Raw genomic sequence first — 22,086 nt, 5'->3', positions numbered from 1 at the left:
CGTTACGATCTAGACGATGATCATCTTGCTGATGTTGTTCTGTTATCACACACAGTGTGATCAGCACCAAGTCTGTGTCCAAAGGGTTGACCTCGTACCACGCTCATCTGCTTTCTTACGTTGCCAAATGACTGCTGCTTGAGCAAGGAGTGGCTCCAGATCTAACCTAACAATAAGTTAGATACAGTTATGTCAGAGGTTGTGAGCTGGGGGGGGGGGGTGGAAAAAGGAGCAAAGTGACTGTACATGAACAATCCACAGCAGACAACTGCTGTGTGTAGGGCTTAAAAACAAAGTCCATACCCATGAAGGAGCCAGTACACCTGAGTGCTGAAGCTGATCACTGGCTATAGTTGTTTTTAGGAGTGATGCCTATTTTTAGGACTTGTTTTTAAAAAAAAAAAAGATTAGATTTTCTCTTTTTATAGGACCGTGTCTTGTGCTCCTGTCCGTTTTTGTGCTAGGCAGTATTACCATTTGTAAATTTATTTATATTTATTGCTATGAAGAGAAATTATGTAAGCTGAGCACTGTTTGTATTTTTTTAAATGCTGCAGTAACCTGTTTTACACACACTAAGTTATTCAGCTTCGAAGCCACGGCAGTTCTCGTCACTGCTACACTACGTCTCTTTTGAATGAGCACTTTTGATACTGTGAAACTCACGGCCGTCGTCCCCCGTTCGGACACCGAATGCCATAACTGCTCCGTGTCAGTCTGAACCATCTTCCCATTCTCACTGGTCCAACTCAAACGGTTTCTGATCCAGATTTTTACATCCACATACCCCGCTCTGTACGCGGTAGCACGTGATGCAAAAGAACAAAACAGGTATGAGACATCCAACAGGGAACCATGCTGAGATTTAGCATTCAGCCTGCTTACACCTCTGTGAGCACGGGGTCACATTTACGTCTCCTGCGTCGTCTGTCCCATTCAGGGCATTTCCTGCTCTGTCAGTCCCAGCCCTTGTCCCCACAGCTCTCATGGCTGCCCGTGGCACAGTTAAGTAAGCACTGTTAGAGTCAGGGGCTGGAAAATGCGCGTAGCTGTACCTCCCCAAGGTGGTCCCTTCTTTCAGAAGGGCGCGATGCTCCACGTCGTAATTTATTGTTCAACAACATGTGATTACTGAGCATCAGCTGTGACTGGTATCACCTACACTGTCTTCATTTCTAAAGAATAAACCATATTTCTTAGCACGAAAGCTGTGTCACTGTAGATGTGCTGTAATTACCGTGGCAGCAAGCAAGCCGTGCTGCAGCTCCGCGTGCTCACCCACTGCTGAGAGCCTTGGTACCTAAAATCATGGCTGGGAGCTCACCAGAGGGATCCTATGGACCAAATCCACTCTCGTGCTCTGGGGAAGAAGGCTGTGCACTGCACAGCAGCAGCCTGGGTTTACACAACGACAAAACAAAAGAGCTCAGGAAGGTTTCCCTTGAGGACAGGGCTCGTTTTATTGGTGTCAGTTTGGGTGAATGTTTCCATCCCTGACACAGTGCAGCAGTGACTCCGTCCTAAACGTTTCCTCGTGTCTTTTCCATCCTCCCTTTGAGGTCAGGGGGACCTCCCCAGGCAGGAGACCCCCCAGCCCTCAGCACACAGTCAAGAAGGTGCCCCCACCAGCCCACCTCAGTCCCAGCACTGCCCCGAAGCATCCATCCCCCCCTGCACTGCTGCCGTGCTCCCAGGGCTGAGCCCAATGCCATGTGCCTGCAGTCCCACAGTCAGAGGCACTGCAGCTCATCTCCCCCCCGCTGCCCATCCCAGCACAGCTTGTGATGTCTTTTTGTGGTGGCATCTACGGATCGCTCCACGGCGCAGGGGAGGATTAGGACAAAACACTCCTTGCAGTTCGTGAGCTTGTTTTAAAGCATCGGTTTGAGGCTGATCCTTCCTCAGCAGGATTTGCATTTCCTTTTGGCAGTGCACTGTCAGTCCCAACGCAGCCATATAGAGACCACTCCCTCTGTCCAGCTCCAGGCGGCCTCGTTGCAACGTGTCTGACACAGGTGCTGGTTTAAAAGAGTAAGGCCGGGGCTTGCAACTAAAACACAGTGAAAGTTGTTTAATTCTTTTATAAATCAGCTCTGCACCAGGTCCAGCCTCCAGCCTCAGCTCGGAGCAAATTTATCTCGGCCAAACCCAGCGCCAGAGGGCCCCACACACACACGGAGAGAGCATCTTCAGAGCTTAAGGTACAGACATCGGCATCCTTTATTTAGGCACAAAGTGGGAGCCCGAGGCCACATGGATGAGCACTCCTGCTGCTGCTGGCTCACGACGGGCTCTCACTGTCCACCGTGGACAGGAGACGGACGACCTGAGCCTTCTGTGCACGGGTGATGTGCTGAGCCACCTGGACAATGCAGTCCACAGCCACCTCGGGGTTGGCTTGGAGCAGGCTGCAAGGCAGATGGGAGAGCACAGCTCACACCCCCAGCACAGGGGATGGCAGTGCCCTCACACCCAGCTCCCACGGGCACCCCGCTCACCTCCGGATGCGCTTGAGCACGTAGTCCCGCTTCAGGTACTTGATGTTGTCCCGGATGGCTGACTTGCTGCCATCATCCTCCTGCATGTGTTTCTCCAGCCACTCCACCACCACCTGGTTGTTGTCCCACAGGTAGCCCTGGGGAGAGCAGCATTGTCCCATTACCCACGTGGCCTGATCCTCCCCTTCTGCCGCATCCCTGGGCTCTTCCTCCCGTGGCACGATAGATAATGGCACTGTGTCCTCCTCAGCCCTTCACGTTGCATCCAACCCACGTAGCAGCCATAGAGATGGGTTCTGACTTCCAAACCAAGCCCTGAAAGCTTCAGGGACTACTGAAAATGCAGAAGGTTTAGGTAGAACCACGGCCCCACGTACTTTCTCAGCTCCCTCTGTCTCCATGAACCAGCGCCGCAGCATGGACTGGATGTGGATGTGGCTCAGCTCACTGTTGGCTTTCAGGATCTCCAACTTCACCACCTCCTCCAGCAGCAGCCGTCGCAGCCGCCAGTAGAGGAACGGGCGGGCGTTCTTCCACTCCAGGATGTCCTGCGGAAACAGGCAGAGCTCAGGTTAAGCCTTTGTAGGGGAAAAGGGGCTGACGTGGAACGGGGGTACTCTCCCCCTCGTGCTGTGCTGCTGTAAAAGCCCCACACTGAGCCCCACCCCCAGCCTCACCGTGATGACGCCTTTCTCCTGCATGCGGCCAGGGGTGTCATGCAGGTCTGCAAAGTGCATGGCCACCTGGTAGTACATGGGCAGCAGGAGCTCCTCCCGGGCCTTGAGCTGCTTCTCCAGCTCCTTGCGCTGCGCCTCCGACAGCTCAGGTGTCCCTGCAGGACATTACCAGCTGCTGCTTCCCAGCGAGGGCTCTGCTTGGCGCTCTCAGCCATCCCAAGGCCCACGTGCCGAAGCATGCTTTTCCCTTACCCAGCTGCTCTGCGAGCTTGGCATAAACCTTATCGATCCTCCTCATGGTCTTCACCAAATCCTTCTTCCTGAACTTGATCTCCACTGTTCCCCCAGGCTCCAGAATGCCACCCCTGGGAATAAAGTTTGGTAAATCAGGGGTCGATCTGCGGGGCAAAACAAATCCTGGGAAAAGAAGTCACAGCTCATGGCAGTGTTACAGTTCAGGCAACTTTCTCCTCTAAGAGTCTGGGACAGAGAAACCAATCTTTCTAATCTGGGACTCTTGGCTATCATCCTCCCACTCCTTCCAGCTTGCTCTGATGCACGTTAACCTGCGTTGGAGAAAACCAGAGGCTGACCTGCTCTCCTTGTCTGCATACAGCTCCACGTACAGGGGGTTGATGGTGGGGTCCATGACCACCCAGGAGCCGCCCCGCAGCTCGGCGTGCGGTGGGATGTACACCAGCACGGGCTGCTTAAAATCCCGCAGGCTATCGACGATGAAGGCACCGAACTTCAGCATTTGGTCATACATATCTGGGAGACAAAGACTCGTGGGTGTGCACCCCGAGTGCTGCAGGAGGGCTGGTGGCACAGCACGGCGACCTGGGCACCCCGGGTACCTTTCATGCCACTGGAGAAGCCCCTCCAGTTGGCGAAGATCATCAGTGGGAGATGCTCGCGGTTGAAGTCCCGAATGGCCTGGGCTGTTTTGAAGGCAGAGTCTGGAAACCAGACCTGTCCTGCCTGCTGGATTATCTGGAAAAGACAGCGAGCAGCAGCGCTGAGTCCGGGGTCAGCACCTCCAGGCACAGCAATCCACGGCGCACGAGAGCTGGAAGGAGACAGACTGAGAGCGCAGTGATTGCTCCACCTTCAAGAACAGCCAGGACATGCTGAGAGGCCGTGCTAAGCTTCTCCCCCAGCCTCAGTGCTGGGTGCTCCTCCTCTGCCATGTGCTAGCACTGAGGTTGCCCCACACACCTTCGCCTCCGAGTCGGGGTTGGCGGGGTCCGCGGGTATCGTCACCTCCACGGTGCGGGTCTCGACGGCGATGACACCCACAGGGAGACCTCCCAGCCTGCAGCAAGGAAAGCAGCCTCAGCAGGAGCCACTTCCCCTCCAGACCACATCCCAGAGAGGTGCACCCCCGCTGTCACCATTCCAGAAGCGGTGCCATGGGCAAAGGTGACTTGCACTTGTCTGTGCTCGCAGTATCCGTGCATCAGGGGTTGGGCTGTACCTCGCTCTGCCAACCACGACCGTCTGAGCCCACGGCTTCATGATCTCCAGGAAGCTTCCCTGGTCAAAGAAACCACTCTGCCACGTCCCCTTGAGAGCTGCAGAGCACAGAGGGAAGAGGAATGGCACGATCGTGCACACCAAAGGGCTCCTTGTGCACTGATGTGCAGCAAAAAGCACATTCTGCACCTAATAGGAGAGTCTGCAGCCACAGGTTGCATTTAGGCACGCTGCTGCAGGGGCTGCTCTCACTCACTTGGGTGTGGTCTCCCTGCCAGCATCCACCTGGGATCATAGGGGACTTTGGAAGGGACAAAATCGATCTCTCTTTCGATGGGATCGCTTATGGCGATGACGGGCACCGGGCTCCGGTTATCCTGTAAGGCAGAGCCCCTACGGGCAGGTCAGCAGCCAGGTACCCCATAACACCCTGCACTGCTGTCCTGCAGCACCCCCCTACCTTAGGCATGTACGAGAGCCACTGCAGGATGGTGTGGACTCCTTCAAAGTCATCCGGGACAGTGATGTGGGAAATGCCGTTGTTGTGCATGACCTGCACGCCCCCCAGCTGGTTATTGGATGTGTAAACTTCACGCCCCAGCACCTAGGCAGACAAACACACGTAAGGCTCTGCTAGCACAGGAACTGCCTCTCCAGATCATTTTTATCCATCTTTGTCCAGGTGCATTCACTTCTGTTTTGAGGCTGAATTTCCACAGGCTGATGTTAAAGCAAAGGGACCCCTTGTTCAGACATCTGAAGGTTTCAAATCAGCTCAAGACCACAGAGCTGTGCCCAGAAATGGGTTCTGCTCCTGGCATCAGGGCTGAACTGTCCCTGCAGCTCAGCACTGCACCTTGCACTGGCCCCTAAATCAACACCAAGCACCTGCAGGGCTCGTTAGGACATTTCCTTAATGAACACATCCCATGAGGACCCATGGGGGTCCCCACCTCTTCCCACAGTATAGGAAAGGAGCTGAAGGGCAGAACAGGGGGAAGATGTGGGCCACAGCACAGTACCTTATTGAGAGCTGTGACCCCAGTGAGGATGATGTGGGAGTTCTCCACCTGGATGACACGCTGGCCCAGCCTCACCAGGTATGCGCCGATCCCGATGGCACGGCACGTCACCTGGGCATGCATGCGAGGACACACAGGGTTACTGGGGACAGTGGGCTGCAGCAGCCATCCTCTCTGGCCGTACTGGAAAGGGTGCAAGCTGTACCATGCTGATGGTCACTATTTCATCGTAAGCGCGTGAGGACTCCCCAGCAATGGTGCCAGCAGCTCGCAGGTTCTCCACCCCAAATCCATTATCCTTGCCAATGATGTCCAAGAGGATGTACCTGCCAGAAGACAGTGCCGTGGTGGTGTGGGTAGGACGGGGTGGAATTCACTTCCACGGTGGGGCCAGCAGGACAGCGAGCCAGGACGTGGGGAGACACAGGGCAGGGCTCACCTGGACTCACCCCCTTCCTCCACGTGCTCACAGTGCACAGAGTTCATGGCACTGATCCTCGTGTAGTCCTGGGGAGTCAGGTACAGGTACTTGAACCCCTGAAAACACAGAGAAGGAGAATGAGAGCCTGCTTTGTGCACACTCACGTGGGATACTCTCCAAACCCAACCTCACAGCAGGGTCAGGAGCAGGGCTGGACAGAGCAGCCACGACTGCACACACACCTTCATCTCCACCCCACCAGGGAAAGCAGAGGGAACCATCCCCGCAGCGCTGGGGGTGCTCATTCCCCAGCGCTGATCCCACAGTTTCCTCTCCCCTTTTTAGCTCCGGTCCTTCCCCCGTTGAGGCCCCCGCTGTTTTCCCTGATGCCCACACACCTTGTAGGGGTCCTCGGGGTCCACCCAGGCCACCTGGAACATGTGCTTTATCTCATCAGCAAAGCCGATGCGCGCACCGCTGTTGGCAGCGATGTAGACACGAGGGATGCCCTCAGCCCGCGCCAGCTCCGAGGATCTCAGGAACACCAGGTCCTCCTCTGGCCCAAAGGAGCCAATCTTGTGTGTGATGTCATTGCAGATGAGCACGATGTCCCGGCCCTTCGGGTACTCGGGGGTCTTCAGCTTCATTTTGAAGGCAACCATCCCTACCTGCCCCAAAAACGGCACAGTGTCTCAAGGATGGCTCCTCCCTGAGCCTGCAGCGACCAACGGACAGAGCTATTTGGGGAGCATCCCTTGGGCTTGAGACAAAGCTTGGGAAAACACCAACAAATCCCACCTGGGTCAGCACAGCTTCCCCACAGCCCTTCCCTGCTACCTCATTCCCTCCAGGGAGCCTGTTCATCTGCACCAGCTGCCCCTGCGAGTCCAGCACCAGCTCGGTGTACGTCAGGACGTCCTTGGGGTGCTGCTCTGAGGATCCCCACAGCTTGAAGAGAGCCTGCAGAGACACCAGTGCGTGGAAGAACAGGGCACAAAGCCTGCTGCTGGGACTCGGTGTGAGCACAGCTCGGTGGCTGAGCTCTGCTTCACGAGTACAGCTATGGCAATTTGCAAGAGCTAGGAATCCGTTTCAAAACGCATCGTATAATTAAAAGCTTAGTGAGCGTGGGTTATTTTCCTTTTCTCCTTAGCCAGCTGAGGGGAAAAGAGAGAAAGAAGAGGAAGTTCAGGAATTAGGAGCCTCGTTCTGCTCCGCTGGACACACCTGCCTGATCATCTCCGGGAAGTCATACACATAGGTGGTGCCCAAGGACTGCGCCTGGAAGCGCTTGGCCTGGAGCAGGTCCTTGGTGACATAGGGGGTATTGATGAGCATCCCGTGCTGTGCCCCTTGCTTGTCCCCATACGACTGGAACATGATCTGCAGAGGAGGGCAGAGCGCAGAGGTGGGAGCAGCTCCGCGTGCTCGCGGCGCGGTTCCCATTTGCGGCCGCCTCCTGCAGCACTCACGTTGCCGCTGCTGGGGTCCCTCACTTCCTTGTAGAGGCTGATGTCCAGGTAGTAGCCAGACTCGTTGGTCAGGGAGAGGCGGATGGGGATGGCTGCAGCTGTGGGTGTCAGGCGGATGTTGATCTTCACCTCGGCCTGCAGGACCCGCAGCTTCCAGAGGCGGCTGCCGTAGCGCATCACCATGGCCCGCACTGACTCCTCGATCTGGGGTGGGACAGCACAGGGACGGCTCTGCAGCCTCAGGGACACCACCACGCATGCACGTGATGCTGAGATGGCATCCTCCATCCCACCGCTGGGATACCCGCGGAAGCAGGACACCCCAAAACACACCTTGGAGGGGTCCATGACAACGGTGGGGACAAAATTGAGGAAGATGTGGTTGCAGTCGGTGCGAACGCTGGTGTTGCTGAAGGCCACCTCCAGCTCGTCCATCGCCTCCAGGAGCAGGCGCTCGCCCTCGTTCTGCAGGTACTCAAAGGAGGCCTCCTGCAGCACACACAGCAGTTACGAGCTCTCCTCGGGGGGCTGGAAGGCAGCAGCGGGGGGCGGCCTCGCAGCCCCAGCCTTGCCTTGGTGATGAGGTCCGAGTGCCGCACGATGGCGCGGATGAAGAAGCGGTAGTCGGTGGCCTCGGTGCCCGCCTGCACCTTGGCAGCCCCCAGGTAGAGGTGCATCTTGTGGTTGGCACAGGGGATGGCTGTGAGGTCGAAGTTGCGCATGCGGCTCAGCTCCAGCTGGAAGGCCAGCGCCGGCTCCAGGTGCCGGTAGATGCGGTCCTCTGCAAACTGGAGCAGCACGGGGGTGGGTGAGCCGTGCACACAGAGCCCATCCCATCCCGGGCGGGGACAGCTTTACCTCGTCCCTGGCTCTGAACGTGAAAAACTTGGGGAATTCTCTCTAGGAAAAAAAAAAACCAAAGACAAGATGATGTGAATGAACCCGGCACGCAGAGGCAGTGGATGAACAGAATGAACAGAAACATGTTTTGCCACTCTGTCAGCATTCTGCCTGCACTGACCTGCTGGGCAATGAGAAACGTGATTCTCCGGAGACCACAGTCAACAAGGACGTTTTTCTGCACAGAAGCAGATGAGAAGGTCGGGGCAAGTCCAGCCCACGGGGGAAGCAGCCCCTTGGTGGGGAATGCCCCATGAGATGCACCTTGGACTGGGCAAAGGCTCTGAAGATGGGCACCAGCTTCTCATCCTCAGCATGGTCCGCCCGGCGGAGCGCAATGTTGAGGATGTGGATTGGTTCCTCACGGATGTTCTGGCAATGGGAGCCCCAGTGCAGCCACACTGCCACCAGCCCTGCACCATCCGGGGGGCGGGGGGCAGCAATGGGGTAGTGCTCACCTTGGTGTCCTCCTCCTCATAGATGGTGGCTCGTGCCTCACTGAAGAGTGAGCTCTCCAAAGGTGGGTTGGCAAAGCAGGAGATCACTTCGTCAAAGTTCCTGCACCAACAGTGGGGTGAGAAACCAGCACTCTGTCTGGCAGCCCACGGGGACAGCACCACGGCCAAGGAACGTCCCTGCACTCCCACCTCGTGAAGTCCTCAAATTTGTTGAAGGCCACCATGGCTCCCATCCGCTGGCTCAGGGGGGAAAAGCCACTGTCCATGAAGAGCTCGGTGCTGTGCCGGGCCAGGTCGGGGTTGGAGATGCTGACAGGGACAGACATCCTGCGTGGGGCAGAGAGGTGGCTGTCAGCCACCACAGATCCCATGTGAGACCACAACCCAGAGAGGGCTCATCCAGCACTTCCCTCCCAGGGTCCCCTCACATCACGGAAGCAAATCCAACAGCGTTGCAGAAAAGACCTCATCTCAGGGAGCAGGAGGGTCTCGTACCTATTTGGGTGGGAGAAGGGCAGCATGAACTGGAACTCCACCAGGCAGGTGCCATCCAAGAGCTGCCGGTGCTGCAGGCTGTTCAGCTCGTAGGCAATGTACCCACGTCGCACATACACCTGGGAAGGAGGTGATGGGGGATTGATATTGATGTGTGTACCTCTGCACCTCCCCCCCCTGCACCCCTGGGGCTCACTGCCCCTCTGCCCCCAGCCCTCACCTCCAGCGCTGCCATGCGGACAACCTGGTTGTCATGGTAGAAGAAGAAAGGAAGCACGTCGAAGATGGTGGTTTCTGAGAGGATCAGTTTCTAGGGAGAGAAAGCGAAGTTTGGGGCAAGGATGGAACAGAACCTCTCCTTACCCAGACACAGGAAAGGAGGAGGCACATCCTAGTGGGGCTCCTCAACGAGGGCAGCACAAGAATCACCCCCTGTGTAGTGGGGTGCCCAGCCCACCACGGGGACACCACCAGACCCAGGCAAGGACCCACACATCGGCAGTGCAGGAAGGAGGAAAACGAGACCTGCAGCAATGGGGCACATCCCCCCTCTGCTCTGCACAGGTGTGGCACTACAGCAAGGCTTTAATGCCATTTTTGGCTGTTTTCAAGCTTCCCCCACTTGCTGACCAGACCTCAAAGCTAATTGAAAACAAAATTCTCTCTGCAGGGAAGAGTGAGATTCACAACCTTCAGGTTTTCAGGGCAGAACTCGTGTCCATACATGTCGATAGCAGAGAGGAATATGGACTCCACCTGGTTGTGTCGCAGCTCGTAGGAGGGCAGGTGAGAAGCGATGAGAACCTGCAAGGGGAGAGGTGAGTGGGAGCATGGGGACAGGGTTAGGGTTAGGAGGTGGGAATAGGGGTGGGACAGCTGACCTGCCGGGCTCTCAGTGCCACTTTGGAGTGCTCTGTCTTACTGAGCTGTGTCAGCTCGTGCAGGATGGCTGCGAGCTCATCTGTCAGCGTGGGGTCACGGCCACACAGCTGGTCCTGCAAGGCACCACCTCAAAGTTTGGCTCAGCTCCTTGCTGTGGGTGGCATCGCCCCGTGTGGACAGCGGGGACGAGACCCCACACGCAGGGAACAAGGATAAGAGCCAACAATATTCTGCTTATTGGACCCAGTGCAGCAAAACAATGCTAAGCAGGGGACAAGAAGACCTCTAACCGAGCAACCACATGGCCAAAAAGGAACGGATGCTTGAATGCAAACCCCAAAATCTGGGTTCACATTAAGTAGAGGAGAGAAATACCATTTTATCAAGCTTCTGCTTGCTTTTGAGGGAAAAGCGTGGGGCTCCAGGCAGCTGAGCACTGGGGCAGCCACGTCCCATTCACAGTGATGAGAATTATGGGCTTTTCCCCTGCCTCAGGCTTTCACCGCTGCACTCACAATTAACATGGTCACCAGCAGGTTCTTCTTTGCCACCTGGGCATGGGAGAAGATGCTCTCCAGCACCGGAGTCATGTCAGGTTTGTACTGCTCCCGCAGGCTGATGACACACTTGTCGTAGTGAGCTATGGGGCAGAGCACCGTGAGCCCCTGCAGCCCCTCTGGGAGCCCCATAACCCCTCCCCAGGGCCCTTGATCCCTCACCTTGCTGGAACTGCATCTCCACTCGCAGGTAGTGCCTCAGCAGGTCCAGCACCACTGCCTTCATGTAGCCACGGATGCCACTGCGGTACCTGGGCAGCAAAGAGCCCGGTGTGCTGCAAAGGGGCGGCCGAGGGGTGGGGGCTCAGGGGGCACGAGGCTCACCTCTGCACCAGCTGCACCACCGTCTGCGTGTTCATGAAGAAGACCTCCCGCTCAGCCTTCCTCTGCAGCGTGGCTGCATGGGTGTCCAGCACGTTGGCAATCTGCAAGGAGAGGGCGGAGGGTCGGTGTGCAGGAGCTTTCAGGTTTGCTTGTTGGTTTGTTTTTTTTTTATTTTCCCCAAAGGAAAAACAGATGCAATGTGACGCTCGTTTATTTATTTTTCTCTCATCTCCCAGCAGGACAGAAGCTCCTGGCTGGCTCTAGGCAGAGGGAGGCGAAGGCAGGCTGCTCACCTGCTGGCTGGGGAAGCGGCAGAGCACAGAGGTGATGTTGCTGGCATACTGTGCCATCACTTTCCGTATTGACTTCTCTACTGAGAGAGGGATTCTTCCTGAAATGCTTGTCATGATCTCCTGCAGCTCCAGGAGGGGCAGGGAGGGGTCTCGCAGGGTCTTCATCAGCTGTGCCACCCATTCCTTCACCTGTGAGGAGCAGAAGTGCTGAGTGTCTTGCAGGGCACCTGGGCTGCCAGGAGCTGCAGGTGCTCCTTGCCCTGGGCACCCACCTTGGCACTGAAGTAGGGCTCAGGCAGGCAGTACCCATTCATGACATTGGTGAGGTTGTCCAGCACGTTGCGGAGAACCTGGTGCTGCTTCTCACCGGTGATGGGGAGGGTCTGCTGTGCTGGAAGCCCCCCTGTGAACGGCTGTGCCTGGAGGCAGCAAATACGTTATCTGTACCGGGTCCTCCCCAGCATAGTGCAGGGCCCCCAAAAGCCACAGCTGTCCCAACAGAAAGCTGCATCACCCCTCCAACACCTGCTTCTGTTTGGAGGAAGCACCTAACGGTCAGCTTCGTGTTTCTGCTGATATCCCATCATGAAAAAGATGCAGAAAAACCCTAGGTGCAAATCCACGGAAGCACGCACAGGATGCTTACACAGTGCCGTGCTGGGGAGCAGCCATCTGAGCTCCAGCACAGCCACGTGGGGACGTGGCACGAGCATGCAGTGTTGTGCCAGGAGCACATCCCTACCCACGCCTCAAAGGGAAGCTGCTCAGCTCCGCGCCTCAACCACCACCACCCCCAGGCACACTCACAGGCTTCACTTTGCTGGGGTCGTCCAGCTCGAGCTGGGCAATGACACAGCCCGCCTCCAGCAGCGCGCCCGGCCGCTTGACGTAGCGCACCCTGCCCGCCTCCTCCACCGTCAGCGTCATGATGATCTTCATCACCTGCACGGGGATGGGGGAGGCTGTCACCCACAGCTGCTTTGCTACGGACTGGTTTGGTCCTGAGCCACGCGGCAGAGCTGCCGGAGCACACCTCGATCTCAGCAAAAGCGCTCCCTTCGTCGAGGTGGCCGCCATCGTCCACCGTGTACTGCAGCAGCTTCCCTGCAGATGGGGAGCGCAGCACTGTGGGGTCCTTCTCCTTTTCAAAGTCACACGTTTTGTTGCCAATTGTGATCCGGTACCTTCAGGAAGAGGGGAATGTCTCACCACAGCCCCGCAGCCGCTGAGCCGTGGGGCTCGGCGGGAGGTACCTGTCAATCTCCTCCTTCATGTAGGTGGTGTAGCTGTTGCCGTCGTAGGAGAGCAGCAGCCCGCCGTCGGTCAGCCGGTGCACGTCGATCTCGATGTGAGTGTGGTTCATGATGATGACATACGTGGTCAAGGACTGGCGGGCAACCTGAGGGCAGCGGCCACAGACAGCACGTGGTCAGATGTTTTTCCATAAACTTAACTGACTGGGGGTTGGAACGAGATGATCTCTAAGGTCTCTTCCAAGCCAAGGAGGTAAAGATCTCCTTATAGAATCATAAAGGTTGGAAAAGACCTCTAAGATCACCAAGTCCGACCCCAGCTCATCACCTCCACGCCAACCGACCACGGCCCTCAGTGCCACATCTGCTCTTTCCTTGGTCACGTTATCATGATTCTTGACCAAGATCAGAGTAATAGGATGTGTGCAAACACTTGCTTTCTAAAAACGAGGCTACCAACCTCATTTCCTACACTGCATATATTTAAAGGAAAACCTTGTATTTATCGCGTATTTATACTCCTTCCCCCAGCAGGACACGTGTCCCTGTGCTGGGGAGAAGCCAGCGGTGCCAGCCAGCACTGCTGGGAGGAGCACAGCCAGGCTCCTACCTGGAGAACATATTTTGTGCCCTCGTAGATGAGCTCCACGTCGATTATGTTCAGCAAGGAGGCTGCTGGCAGCACCTGGCCCCTGAAACACAGCAGCGGGGTCAGGAACCACCAGGGTTTCATTTCTCGCCTGCTCAGGCAAGCAGCCAAGTGGGCCACGTGTCAGCTGTGCCACTGCTCACTAGTCAAGGTGACCGGAGGGGACAGGCATCCACTTGTGCACAGCCCACGTGGGCATCTCTTACCGAGCAGGCCAGAAACTGGCAAGGCATGCTCAGATAAAGGCCTGGGGGAGAGCCCCAGGCGTCCTTGTTGAGGAGTAACCTTGATGCTCAAAGTGCAAACCAAGCTGTGTTGAGCTGAGCTGCTTCCCCTGAAATGCTGCTTTCACAACTACGTGAAACATTGCTCTTCTCTGCAGGTAAAGCAACATGGGGAAGGAACATCCTAAGCACATCCTGAGGCACTGCTGCACTCAGGCACTGCCTCCAAGTTTCCAGAGTGACAAAGAGAAAGAAGATGGCCAGGGTAGAGCACAACTCAGTTCTCTCTGCTTGCAGGGGCCACACCAGCTCCCGTGCTCTCCCTGCATTCCCTGTGCCCAGCACGAGCAGCTCCCACCCCACACCTCTCCAGCGAGTGCAGAAAGTCGGTCATGCACGTCCTGAAGGCAGCATCTGCAACGTTCAGGGCACCACAGACAACACCCAGCATCGTGTCCGGCTTCTCTGCCTGGAGGGTGACAATAAAGGGGTTGGGATCTCCCCAGGGAAGGTGACCCAGCGGTGGCAGGGGCCAGTCCCCCCCACCTGCACTTTCTCAGCAATCAGATGGTCCAGCCAGCCCGTGTCGATCTCGTTGCTCTGGAAGCTCTCCGTCTCCAAAAGTTTTATCAGATATTCCACTGTGGTCCGAAAATCCCCACGGATGGAGAGCTCTTTCAGGGCCACCACCATATTCCTTTCAGGGAGATAAAACCTCCGTTAATGACCAAGCAGGGCACTGCTGCACCCTAGAAAACTCTTCCCCGGCTTTCAGAGCTGTCCCAAATGCTTGAGGCACCAGGGGCCAGCCCTGGGTTGCACCCTCTGCACAGAGCAGGTCACACAGCCTGGGTGAGGGCCTCCACTGGCCCAGCAGTGTATCAAGGGGCTGTTGCACAGCAGCCAAGAGCTGCAGGAAGCAAACACAGATAGAAACAATGAACACCTCACCCTGAATGCTACAGCATCCAGGTCCTATAGATCCAGATTCCTACACCCCCATAGGGTAGGAAAGGGACAGCGCCGGGCGCTTAAATACCCCGAGCAGTTTTATTACACATTGCTTGATTACTGCTCTACAGCAGCAAGAAAGTGCTCATCACAGTGCACACTGATTAACTGGGGGCATAACATCACTGCAGTCTGGAAACTCCATCTTTCATCAGTCTCTGCAACACCATCCCCCAAGAGAAGAGCTGCTTTTCCTGGCTCATGCACCTACTGGGAGCCTTCCCCTTCCAGCCCCGGCTGCCACACTCACGAGATGGCCTCCTCTCTGTTCTCTCCCCACGAGAAGCAGTGCCCAAACTGGGAATCAGCAAATTCATGCAGCCCCCCTGCAGCTGCCACGCTGAAGTAGCCCCAGACATTCTTGCTGCTGCGGAAATTCAGTTCCTGCACCGTCCCTGAGCTGGGCTTGAAACCCTAAACAAAGAGCAGAAGGCACTGAGAAAGGAATCTTGGAACCCACGCAAGTATAAAAAGGGAAGGAAGCGTGTTATGAAGGTTTCCTTGACCCCACGTGCTGAGGTCCCACCAGTGCTGTGCCACTGGGGTGGGCCACGGGCTGCTCACCTCCTCGGGGTTCTCGCTGGTGATGCGTGCAGCAATGACGTGGCCCCTGGGCATGGGGGGGTTGGCAGGGCTGCTGAAACAGATGGGAGTATCGCCCCACGGGCTCTCCCCGTACAGCACTCGGATGTCTTTTATCCTGTGCAAGGGGATGCCCATCGCAATCTGTGCAAGGAACGAGGGAGAGCTGAGCTGCTGGAGCAAGGCTGCAGCATCGAACCTCCCCAGCTCCTGGGAACTGCAGGGGAGCAGCTAAGCTGCACACAACGAGCTGGAGGCAAAGGGGAGACCCTGCACGGCTCCTGCCTGCACCCTGCGTGCTGCATCGTGTACCTGGAGCTGAGCAGCAGGGAGGTTCACATCTGCAATCATCTCCGTGCAAGGGTGCTCGACCTGCAGGCGCGGGTTCAGCTCGAGGAAGTGGAAGCTCCCGTCCTCGCTGTAGAGATACTCAACGGTGCCCGTGCTCACGTAGCCCACCATCTGTGCCAGGCGTACTGCACACTGCAGGACCACGAAAACTCAGTGCTGAGAAACCACTGCTGCAGAGCCAGGGCTGTGCCACACAGTGCAGCAGTGATGTCCTTGCACGGGGCAAGGACACCAAGAAGACCAACAGGTGACTTCAGGACATCCAAGCTTGGTCATATCACAGGGTCCCTCCCTTCCTGAGGAACCACGGGTGTCTCAAACCACAATAAATTTCTCATCGAAGTCCACACCCCCTGAAGAGCAGAGTCACCCACCTTCTCCATCACCTCGATGACAGCGGGAGCTGCGATGGTGACGGGTGCCTCCTCGATGATCTTCTGGTGCCGGCGCTGGATGGAGCAGTCACGGCCAAAGAGGGAGATGGCATTGCCATACTCATCAGCCAGCACCTGCACCTCCAGGTGCCGTGCGTGCTGGGCCAGCTTCATCAGGAAGATGGGGGACCCAGGTGCCTCTGCCTGCACCTGTAGAGGGGAGAGGGTCACCAAAATTTATCCCAAGTCCCACAGGAAGCCCAGCAGGGCTGCACGGAGTGGGAGCAAAACCCCAGTGTGTGTCCCAACCTAGCTGAGGGGATGGGATGGGGGCAGGACAAGTGCTCTGGGCACGTCTCACCTGTCGGAAGCAAGTCCCAAATTCCTCTGCTGCTTCCACTTTTCGGATGCCTTTGCCCCCCCCACCTTCTGCTGCTTTGATCATCAGTGGGTACCCGATCCTCTTGGCCACCTGAGGGGGACAAGGATTGGTGTGGCCACAGTGCTCTGGAGCCCACCTGGATCACCCTGAGCTGCACCAGCACAGAGGGACAAACTGCTGCCAAAACACCCTTGCATCACTGTTGCATGGGCTGGGAGCCCAGAAGGGCTGGAGCTTGCAGGCTCCAAAGAGAAACAATGGCATGCAAGAGATAACCAACTGCTCACACGCTCAGCTTTACCTCCAGGCCTTCTTCCATATCCTTCACACAAGCCTGCCCATATGTCTCGAGGGGAATGCTGATCATCTGCTGACCCTTCTGGTCCTCCTCAGACCACTGGGCAACCAGACCTGTGGGCACACTTGGGGCTGTGGTCACCACAGAGGCAGTAGGGCCACCATGGGGACATCATGCTGGGGACCCCATGGTGGCGTATGTTACTTCCCCTGTGTCCGTGCACCTATGCTCAAACCAATAGCCACTCAGCTGCCTTGGGGTCCCCAATATCTGCCTCCACCTGGGCCAGGGGTCCCAGGTCAGTGTTTTATTTGGGTGGGGCTGAGGCAAAGAGAGAGAAATCAGTACAGGGAGGGCATATGAGGCTGCAGAGACAGTGCTTACCACTCCCACTCCATGGCAGCGTTGGTATCTGGACCGTCTGAGCCACGATGGTGGAGGCAACTTTATCCCCCAGTGCCCACATGGCGTCACTGGGGGGACCTTTGGACAGGGAAGGAAGGGATGAGCAGGGTCAGCCTGGAAGCTGGCCCAGCCCAGTTGCCCACAGGCAGTCAGTGCTGCAGAAAGCTGCTCCCCCCTGAGCTGGCACCATCAGGCAGAGGAATGACTCTTCTGCAAAGACAGGGATGCAGGGAATGCCTCCATAATCCCATTGCCCAGTGCAGAATGGAGCTCAAGAGACAGCCTGGGATGGCCCTGAGCTGGGCAGCCCAAAAGGTCTGCTTCTATCTGGTGCTCCACCTGGACAATGCACCAGCATGGGAATTACAAAACAAAAACACAGAACACTTGGACCCCTGGGACAGCTCCAGGAAAACGGCCTGGGGACTGCCACACTGCAGGCCACAGATGGGCAAAATGCACACCTGGAACTGGTGTCACTGGGGATCAAGAACACACACCCCCACTATCCCAGAGTCCACATCTCCCCACAAGCAAGGCGAAAGCAGCGACACCTTACCTAGGAAAGCTATCCCATTTTTCTGCAGCAGCTCTGGCAGCTTGGGGTTTTCCGAGGCATGTCCCCAGCCAGCCCATACTGCCTGGCACAAGAGAGGGAACAGCACAAGCCGTTATCTCCTGCCCCAGCATCCTCCCTTTGGCCTTGGCATCGTGCCTGGTTCTTCTGTGCAGGGGGATATCACTCCAGCTTGGAGCAGCCCTTTTGCCATCTCTGCTCCCCAATAATTAATTACAGCCAGTGAAAGCCCTGCTGGCACGGAAGGTGTGCATCGTGGCACCAGCACGGTCCTAAACCACACTGACAGCAAAGCTTCATGCTTTTCCCTCTTTTCTGGACCATAAGGGTCAAGGGAAACATCTCTGCCAATTTCTACACCATTTTCTTCAGCTTTGCCCTCCCCATAAAACCAGTCACCCCCTAAGTCATAAGGGTAAGCCCAGCAAAGAGGTGAGAGACCACTGAGAAGCTGTTACCTGGACTGGGATCCGTTTGGAAATGTCCACGATCAGCTCCACATTGGCATAGTTGTTATTGTTGGCCCCACCAGGGACAGGCACGTAGTGATCTGCCATTTTGATGTACTCTGAAAGACAGCACACAGCAGTGGGGGCCTCCTCCCACCTCTGGGGAGCAGAAGTCATTTATTTACTCCTGGATTCGGTTGCCTGGAAGCGGAGCGTGCAGCCTCAGGTAGAAAGAGGAGAGGGCTGTCCCAGCTCGGCCCCACGCTGGGCTCCTGGGGCCAGCTTTAAGCCATTACCTGCGTTAGCCTTGAGATCCTCGGGGGTGACCATGACCACAAACCGAATGGCACGCTCGTTTCGGAACATCTCGTAGGCCCAGCGGCGGATGGAGCGCATGCACTTGACGGCAGCAATGCCATTGTTGGCGATCAGGACCTGCAGAGCATCGCTAGAGCGAGTGTGGGGACACAGGAGCTGAACCCCGGGCAACGGCAGTGCCTCCAAGGGAGGGCCAAGCCAAGGGGATGGCAGCTCCAGGCGGAGGCAGCCCAAGGACGCACAGCACGCCAGGGGAAGGCCGGCAGACACCTTCTCGATGACGCGGTTCCCCCCGAAGCGGGCGATGAACTCGGCGGGTGAGGCCACGGTGAAGTCCCGCTGCAGGTCCATCTTGCGGTGCTCGCGGCCACGCTTGGTCAGGTGCAGCCCAGACATGCTAGGTCTGCAGAGGGACAGAGGGCAACCAGCCCTGGGACACAGCACGGGCTGCCAGCCCAGCCCAGGACGTCCCACGGGCAGCGTGCAGCTCAGGAGAGCTGGCACAGCCCGAGGTGAGGCTTTGTCCCCCCTGTAGTAATAGGAGCGTTCAGTGGCTGACCCCACAACGAACACAAAGGGACAGCTCCCTTGCCACCAGCCCCTGTCACACACTGGGGTCTCTCTGGGGACATTTAACACCTGCTGGGAAACCATTTCCATCTGGGTTCGATGGATGAGCAATTTGGGATGAAGAGAGCGTTCTGTAATTTAAACCCCAGATCCCTGGGAAAAGCACAAGGGATCCCCTAAAGATGTAAAACTTGGACCTTTTGTTATTATTCCTACAAATAAGCAAAGGCAAAAAGACAATCCACCCCTCCCCTCCTCCCATGACCTGTTTTTGCACTATCAGTGCATGGCACACTTATTTTAATGGGAAACATGCTGACACCGCCCCCGAGAGCTCAAGAAATGCCCCATTCTCTCCATCAGCTCTGGATATTTTGTGAGCAGCTGCAGTTTTACACAGCTCACCAACACTGCCCCAAGCCCCACCACAAAGCCAACGCACCCAAGCCACCCTGCAAGCTGCAGCACCACCTCTGCCCTGCAGCTTGAGGCACTGCCAGAAGAGAGTTGCTCCTGTGTTCTGGTGCAGATGAAAACCAGAGGTGTGTGACACCCCCAGAGTCCCAGCTCAACCACAAGACACCATTTGGCTGTGCTGGGTGATGGGGCTGTCAGCTCTCATCACCCTGCAAAGGTCTTTTATTTTTAACTGCAGCAGGAGCAGGGCAGGCAGGAGGAGCTGGGCAGGAGGGCTTTGTTTCTAGTTATTTATAATCACCATCAACAGTGCTCGTATGGGAAGCTGTTGAGCACTGCCAGCAGGCAGCACCTCCTGTCCCCTTGCACAAATGGCACAGAGCACTGCTGCTGCAGGCTTACGTCAGCCCCTAGGCTCCAACCCAAACATGGGGAGGCTTCAGAAGTCAAGAGGTGCTTTGCAAAACTCAGTACAGGGGAAAGCTCTCTCTTTTCTACACCTCCTGGCCAAGAAAAAGAACTAAAAAAAAAAAAGTTGACTAGCTCAGCAAGCACGGGTGCAAACCAGTGAGCTGCCCCTGGGCAGAGCTCACCACGGTGCTACTCACAAAGCAAAACTCGTGCACAGTAAAACCACCAAAGAACTATATTTTTCCCCCTTTGCCAAAGCAAAGCGCTCACTGCAGCTGAGCTGAGCTCAGAGGAACCTGATCCTGAGGGTACAGGGTGAACGTGGCTGTGCATACAATGAGGCTGCACGTGCAGGATAGGCACAAACAAAATCACAGATTCACATTCCACAAAACGTACCCAGCGATGCCCATGCACAAAACGGGCACCTGAGGGGATGGAGACCACACAGCCAACACCAGCAGCACCTGCTGCTGCCCATCCTGCAGGCTCAGCACTTTGACCAACGCTGATCTCATCTCCTTGGGCAAAGAAGGCCCCACGTTGCCCCCCCCCAGCCCCATTGCATTGTACCTCATGCCAACAGCAGGTTCCTGTGGGGCAGCTGTGGCAGGGGGCTCAGCTCCAGCCCCCCCTGCACTGGCCAGGCTGCTGCGGCGGCTGCCCACCCTGAAAGCTGCAGCCACCACCTCATCTTCAGAGTTGTCCTCGAAGGAGCCCAGGACAAACTTGGCCAGGGCAGGCCGGCGGAGTGCAGCAGGGTTGTACACCACGATCTGCTCCTGCTCCCCCATGGAGGGCTGCTGTGGGGGGCTGGGGGCCGAAGGGCTCGGGGAGGCCTCCAGCTCCGGGCTCTGCTCAGTGGGCTTCTCCTTGTTTGTGGTGTTCAAGGTGGACATCTTGGTCAAAGATCATCAGGAGCACAGCTGCCAGCACCATTCACCACCCTAGGGAGAAAAGAGAGATGCTCCATGAGTTCTGCTTCACCATGAGTTGAGCTCGACCCACAGGGGCTCCTTTCAGCCCAGCTCTGAGCTCTGACAGCCACCAGCCCCCACAGCACCCAGCCCACCACGCCTCCAGCTCTCCCACCCCCCAGCCCACCTTGTCCTCCAAAATTCCCAGCCCATTCTCCTCCATTTTGCCCATGCCCCCCAAACTTCTCCCCGCAGCACCCATCCCCCCTCCTCTGTTGTGCCTGTTAAAGTTTTTTTTACCTCTCTGATGGGAGAAGCACCTCATAGCTAAAATGTGGGGTAAAATGGGTGTGGGGCCATGAGGAAGGGGGGTAGGGGAGAAGGGGGGCCAGCCACCAGCACCCCAGGGGGATGGCAGCCCCACAGTGCCCAGAGGTGGAGGGGCTGTTAATTCGGTTCTGTCAGCAGTTAGCAGCAAGGGGGGGGGGGGGGGAACTGCCACCCTTCCTTCATCTGGGTCAATAATTACCCCCGAGGGGAATCTCAGTACCTCAGAGTTGAAGGAGCCCTCCTCAAGCTTAGCATTGGCATTCAACTCACTACTGCTTCCCTCGTGCCCCCATAGCAACCCAACCTCCCCCCCCCCCATTTTAAACCTCAGCACACACCCACTCAGAGATCCCAAAACCGCTACCACCAATATCCCACTCACCATCATCTCTGAGCCCGACGGAGTCCCCAAACGAGCCAAGGGGCCACAGCCCCATGCCGGCCCCCCCACTTCGTCCCAGGCCAGGCCAGTAACCCCCGCAGGGCCCTCAGGCCGAGGGCAGCACCGGACCACCGCGGGGTTTCACATTTCAGGCCCGCAGACCGCACCGCGTTCTCCCTCCGTTCACACGTGATGCTCACGTCAAGCATAAATATTTCCCTGTTTGCACGGCTGGAAAACTTGTGCTGGGAGGAGAGGGTGGAAAGCAGAGCCGGGGACATGCGATCCTTGTGGGACAAAGGTGCCATGGCATCGAAGGGGGGGAAGGGTGAGGAGGAGCTGCTGCTGTCCCCGTGCCATCAGCACCACCACCCGCTCCTCTGCTCCTTCCTAGCCATGAAAGATCACAGCACAATGTAAAGGAAAAGGACTTTTATTAAAAAAAAACAACACATCAAATCCCAACAGATGCGAAGGAAGCTGCACACGAGTACTGTCACCTCCTGGAGCAGACAGAACGAGGCTTTAAAAACGTAACCACTTCTGAACAGGGCACTTTCATTAAAAGAAAGCAAGAAACCAAAGCAGGACTGGACAGCCAGCCCTCCCACATTCAACGAGGAAGAGCCAGCAGTTACGTGCTCCAGTGGCCAGAAACCTTTCTGCTTCTCTGAAGGCAAAGCACATTAGTATCTCTGTATTAAGAAGACC

At 56.7% G+C, this 22,086-nt stretch overlaps 1 protein-coding gene across 1 annotated transcript; it reads right to left on the bottom strand.

Annotated features, from left to right (window-relative positions):
* Window positions 1-2,279: 2,279 nt before the first annotated feature.
* ACACB (acetyl-CoA carboxylase beta) lies at window positions 2,280-20,685 on the bottom strand. The gene is given in 53 exon segments (XM_065739294.1): window positions 2,280-2,408; window positions 2,499-2,635; window positions 2,876-3,046; window positions 3,176-3,330; window positions 3,428-3,540; window positions 3,769-3,946; window positions 4,033-4,168; window positions 4,394-4,490; window positions 4,653-4,749; window positions 4,908-5,028; window positions 5,112-5,255; window positions 5,674-5,784; window positions 5,879-5,999; window positions 6,113-6,210; window positions 6,493-6,762; window positions 6,932-7,054; window positions 7,322-7,477; window positions 7,567-7,770; window positions 7,900-8,055; window positions 8,139-8,354; window positions 8,425-8,466; window positions 8,588-8,644; window positions 8,731-8,838; window positions 8,925-9,024; window positions 9,114-9,272; window positions 9,420-9,538; window positions 9,640-9,729; window positions 10,110-10,223; window positions 10,301-10,414; window positions 10,817-10,941; window positions 11,021-11,109; window positions 11,183-11,283; window positions 11,476-11,664; window positions 11,748-11,894; window positions 12,283-12,417; window positions 12,509-12,659; window positions 12,729-12,874; window positions 13,339-13,420; window positions 13,967-14,070; window positions 14,148-14,298; window positions 14,863-15,026; window positions 15,177-15,338; window positions 15,507-15,677; window positions 15,920-16,129; window positions 16,281-16,391; window positions 16,603-16,712; window positions 16,984-17,082; window positions 17,564-17,645; window positions 18,040-18,149; window positions 18,327-18,465; window positions 18,619-18,751; window positions 20,320-20,652; window positions 20,654-20,685. Coding segments are annotated over 53 exon segments (7,110 nt in total). The 3' UTR covers window positions 2,280-2,281.
* Window positions 20,686-22,086: the final 1,401 nt, after the last annotated feature.

This window comes from Cyrtonyx montezumae, unplaced genomic scaffold, assembly GCF_038088225.1.
Source record: "Cyrtonyx montezumae isolate F1298 unplaced genomic scaffold, pur_monq_1.0 scaffold_23, whole genome shotgun sequence".
Classification (NCBI taxonomy): domain Eukaryota; kingdom Metazoa; phylum Chordata; class Aves; order Galliformes; family Odontophoridae; genus Cyrtonyx; species Cyrtonyx montezumae.
Note: the sequence above shows the minus strand (reverse complement) of the source record. Positions and strands in the feature narration are given on the sequence as shown.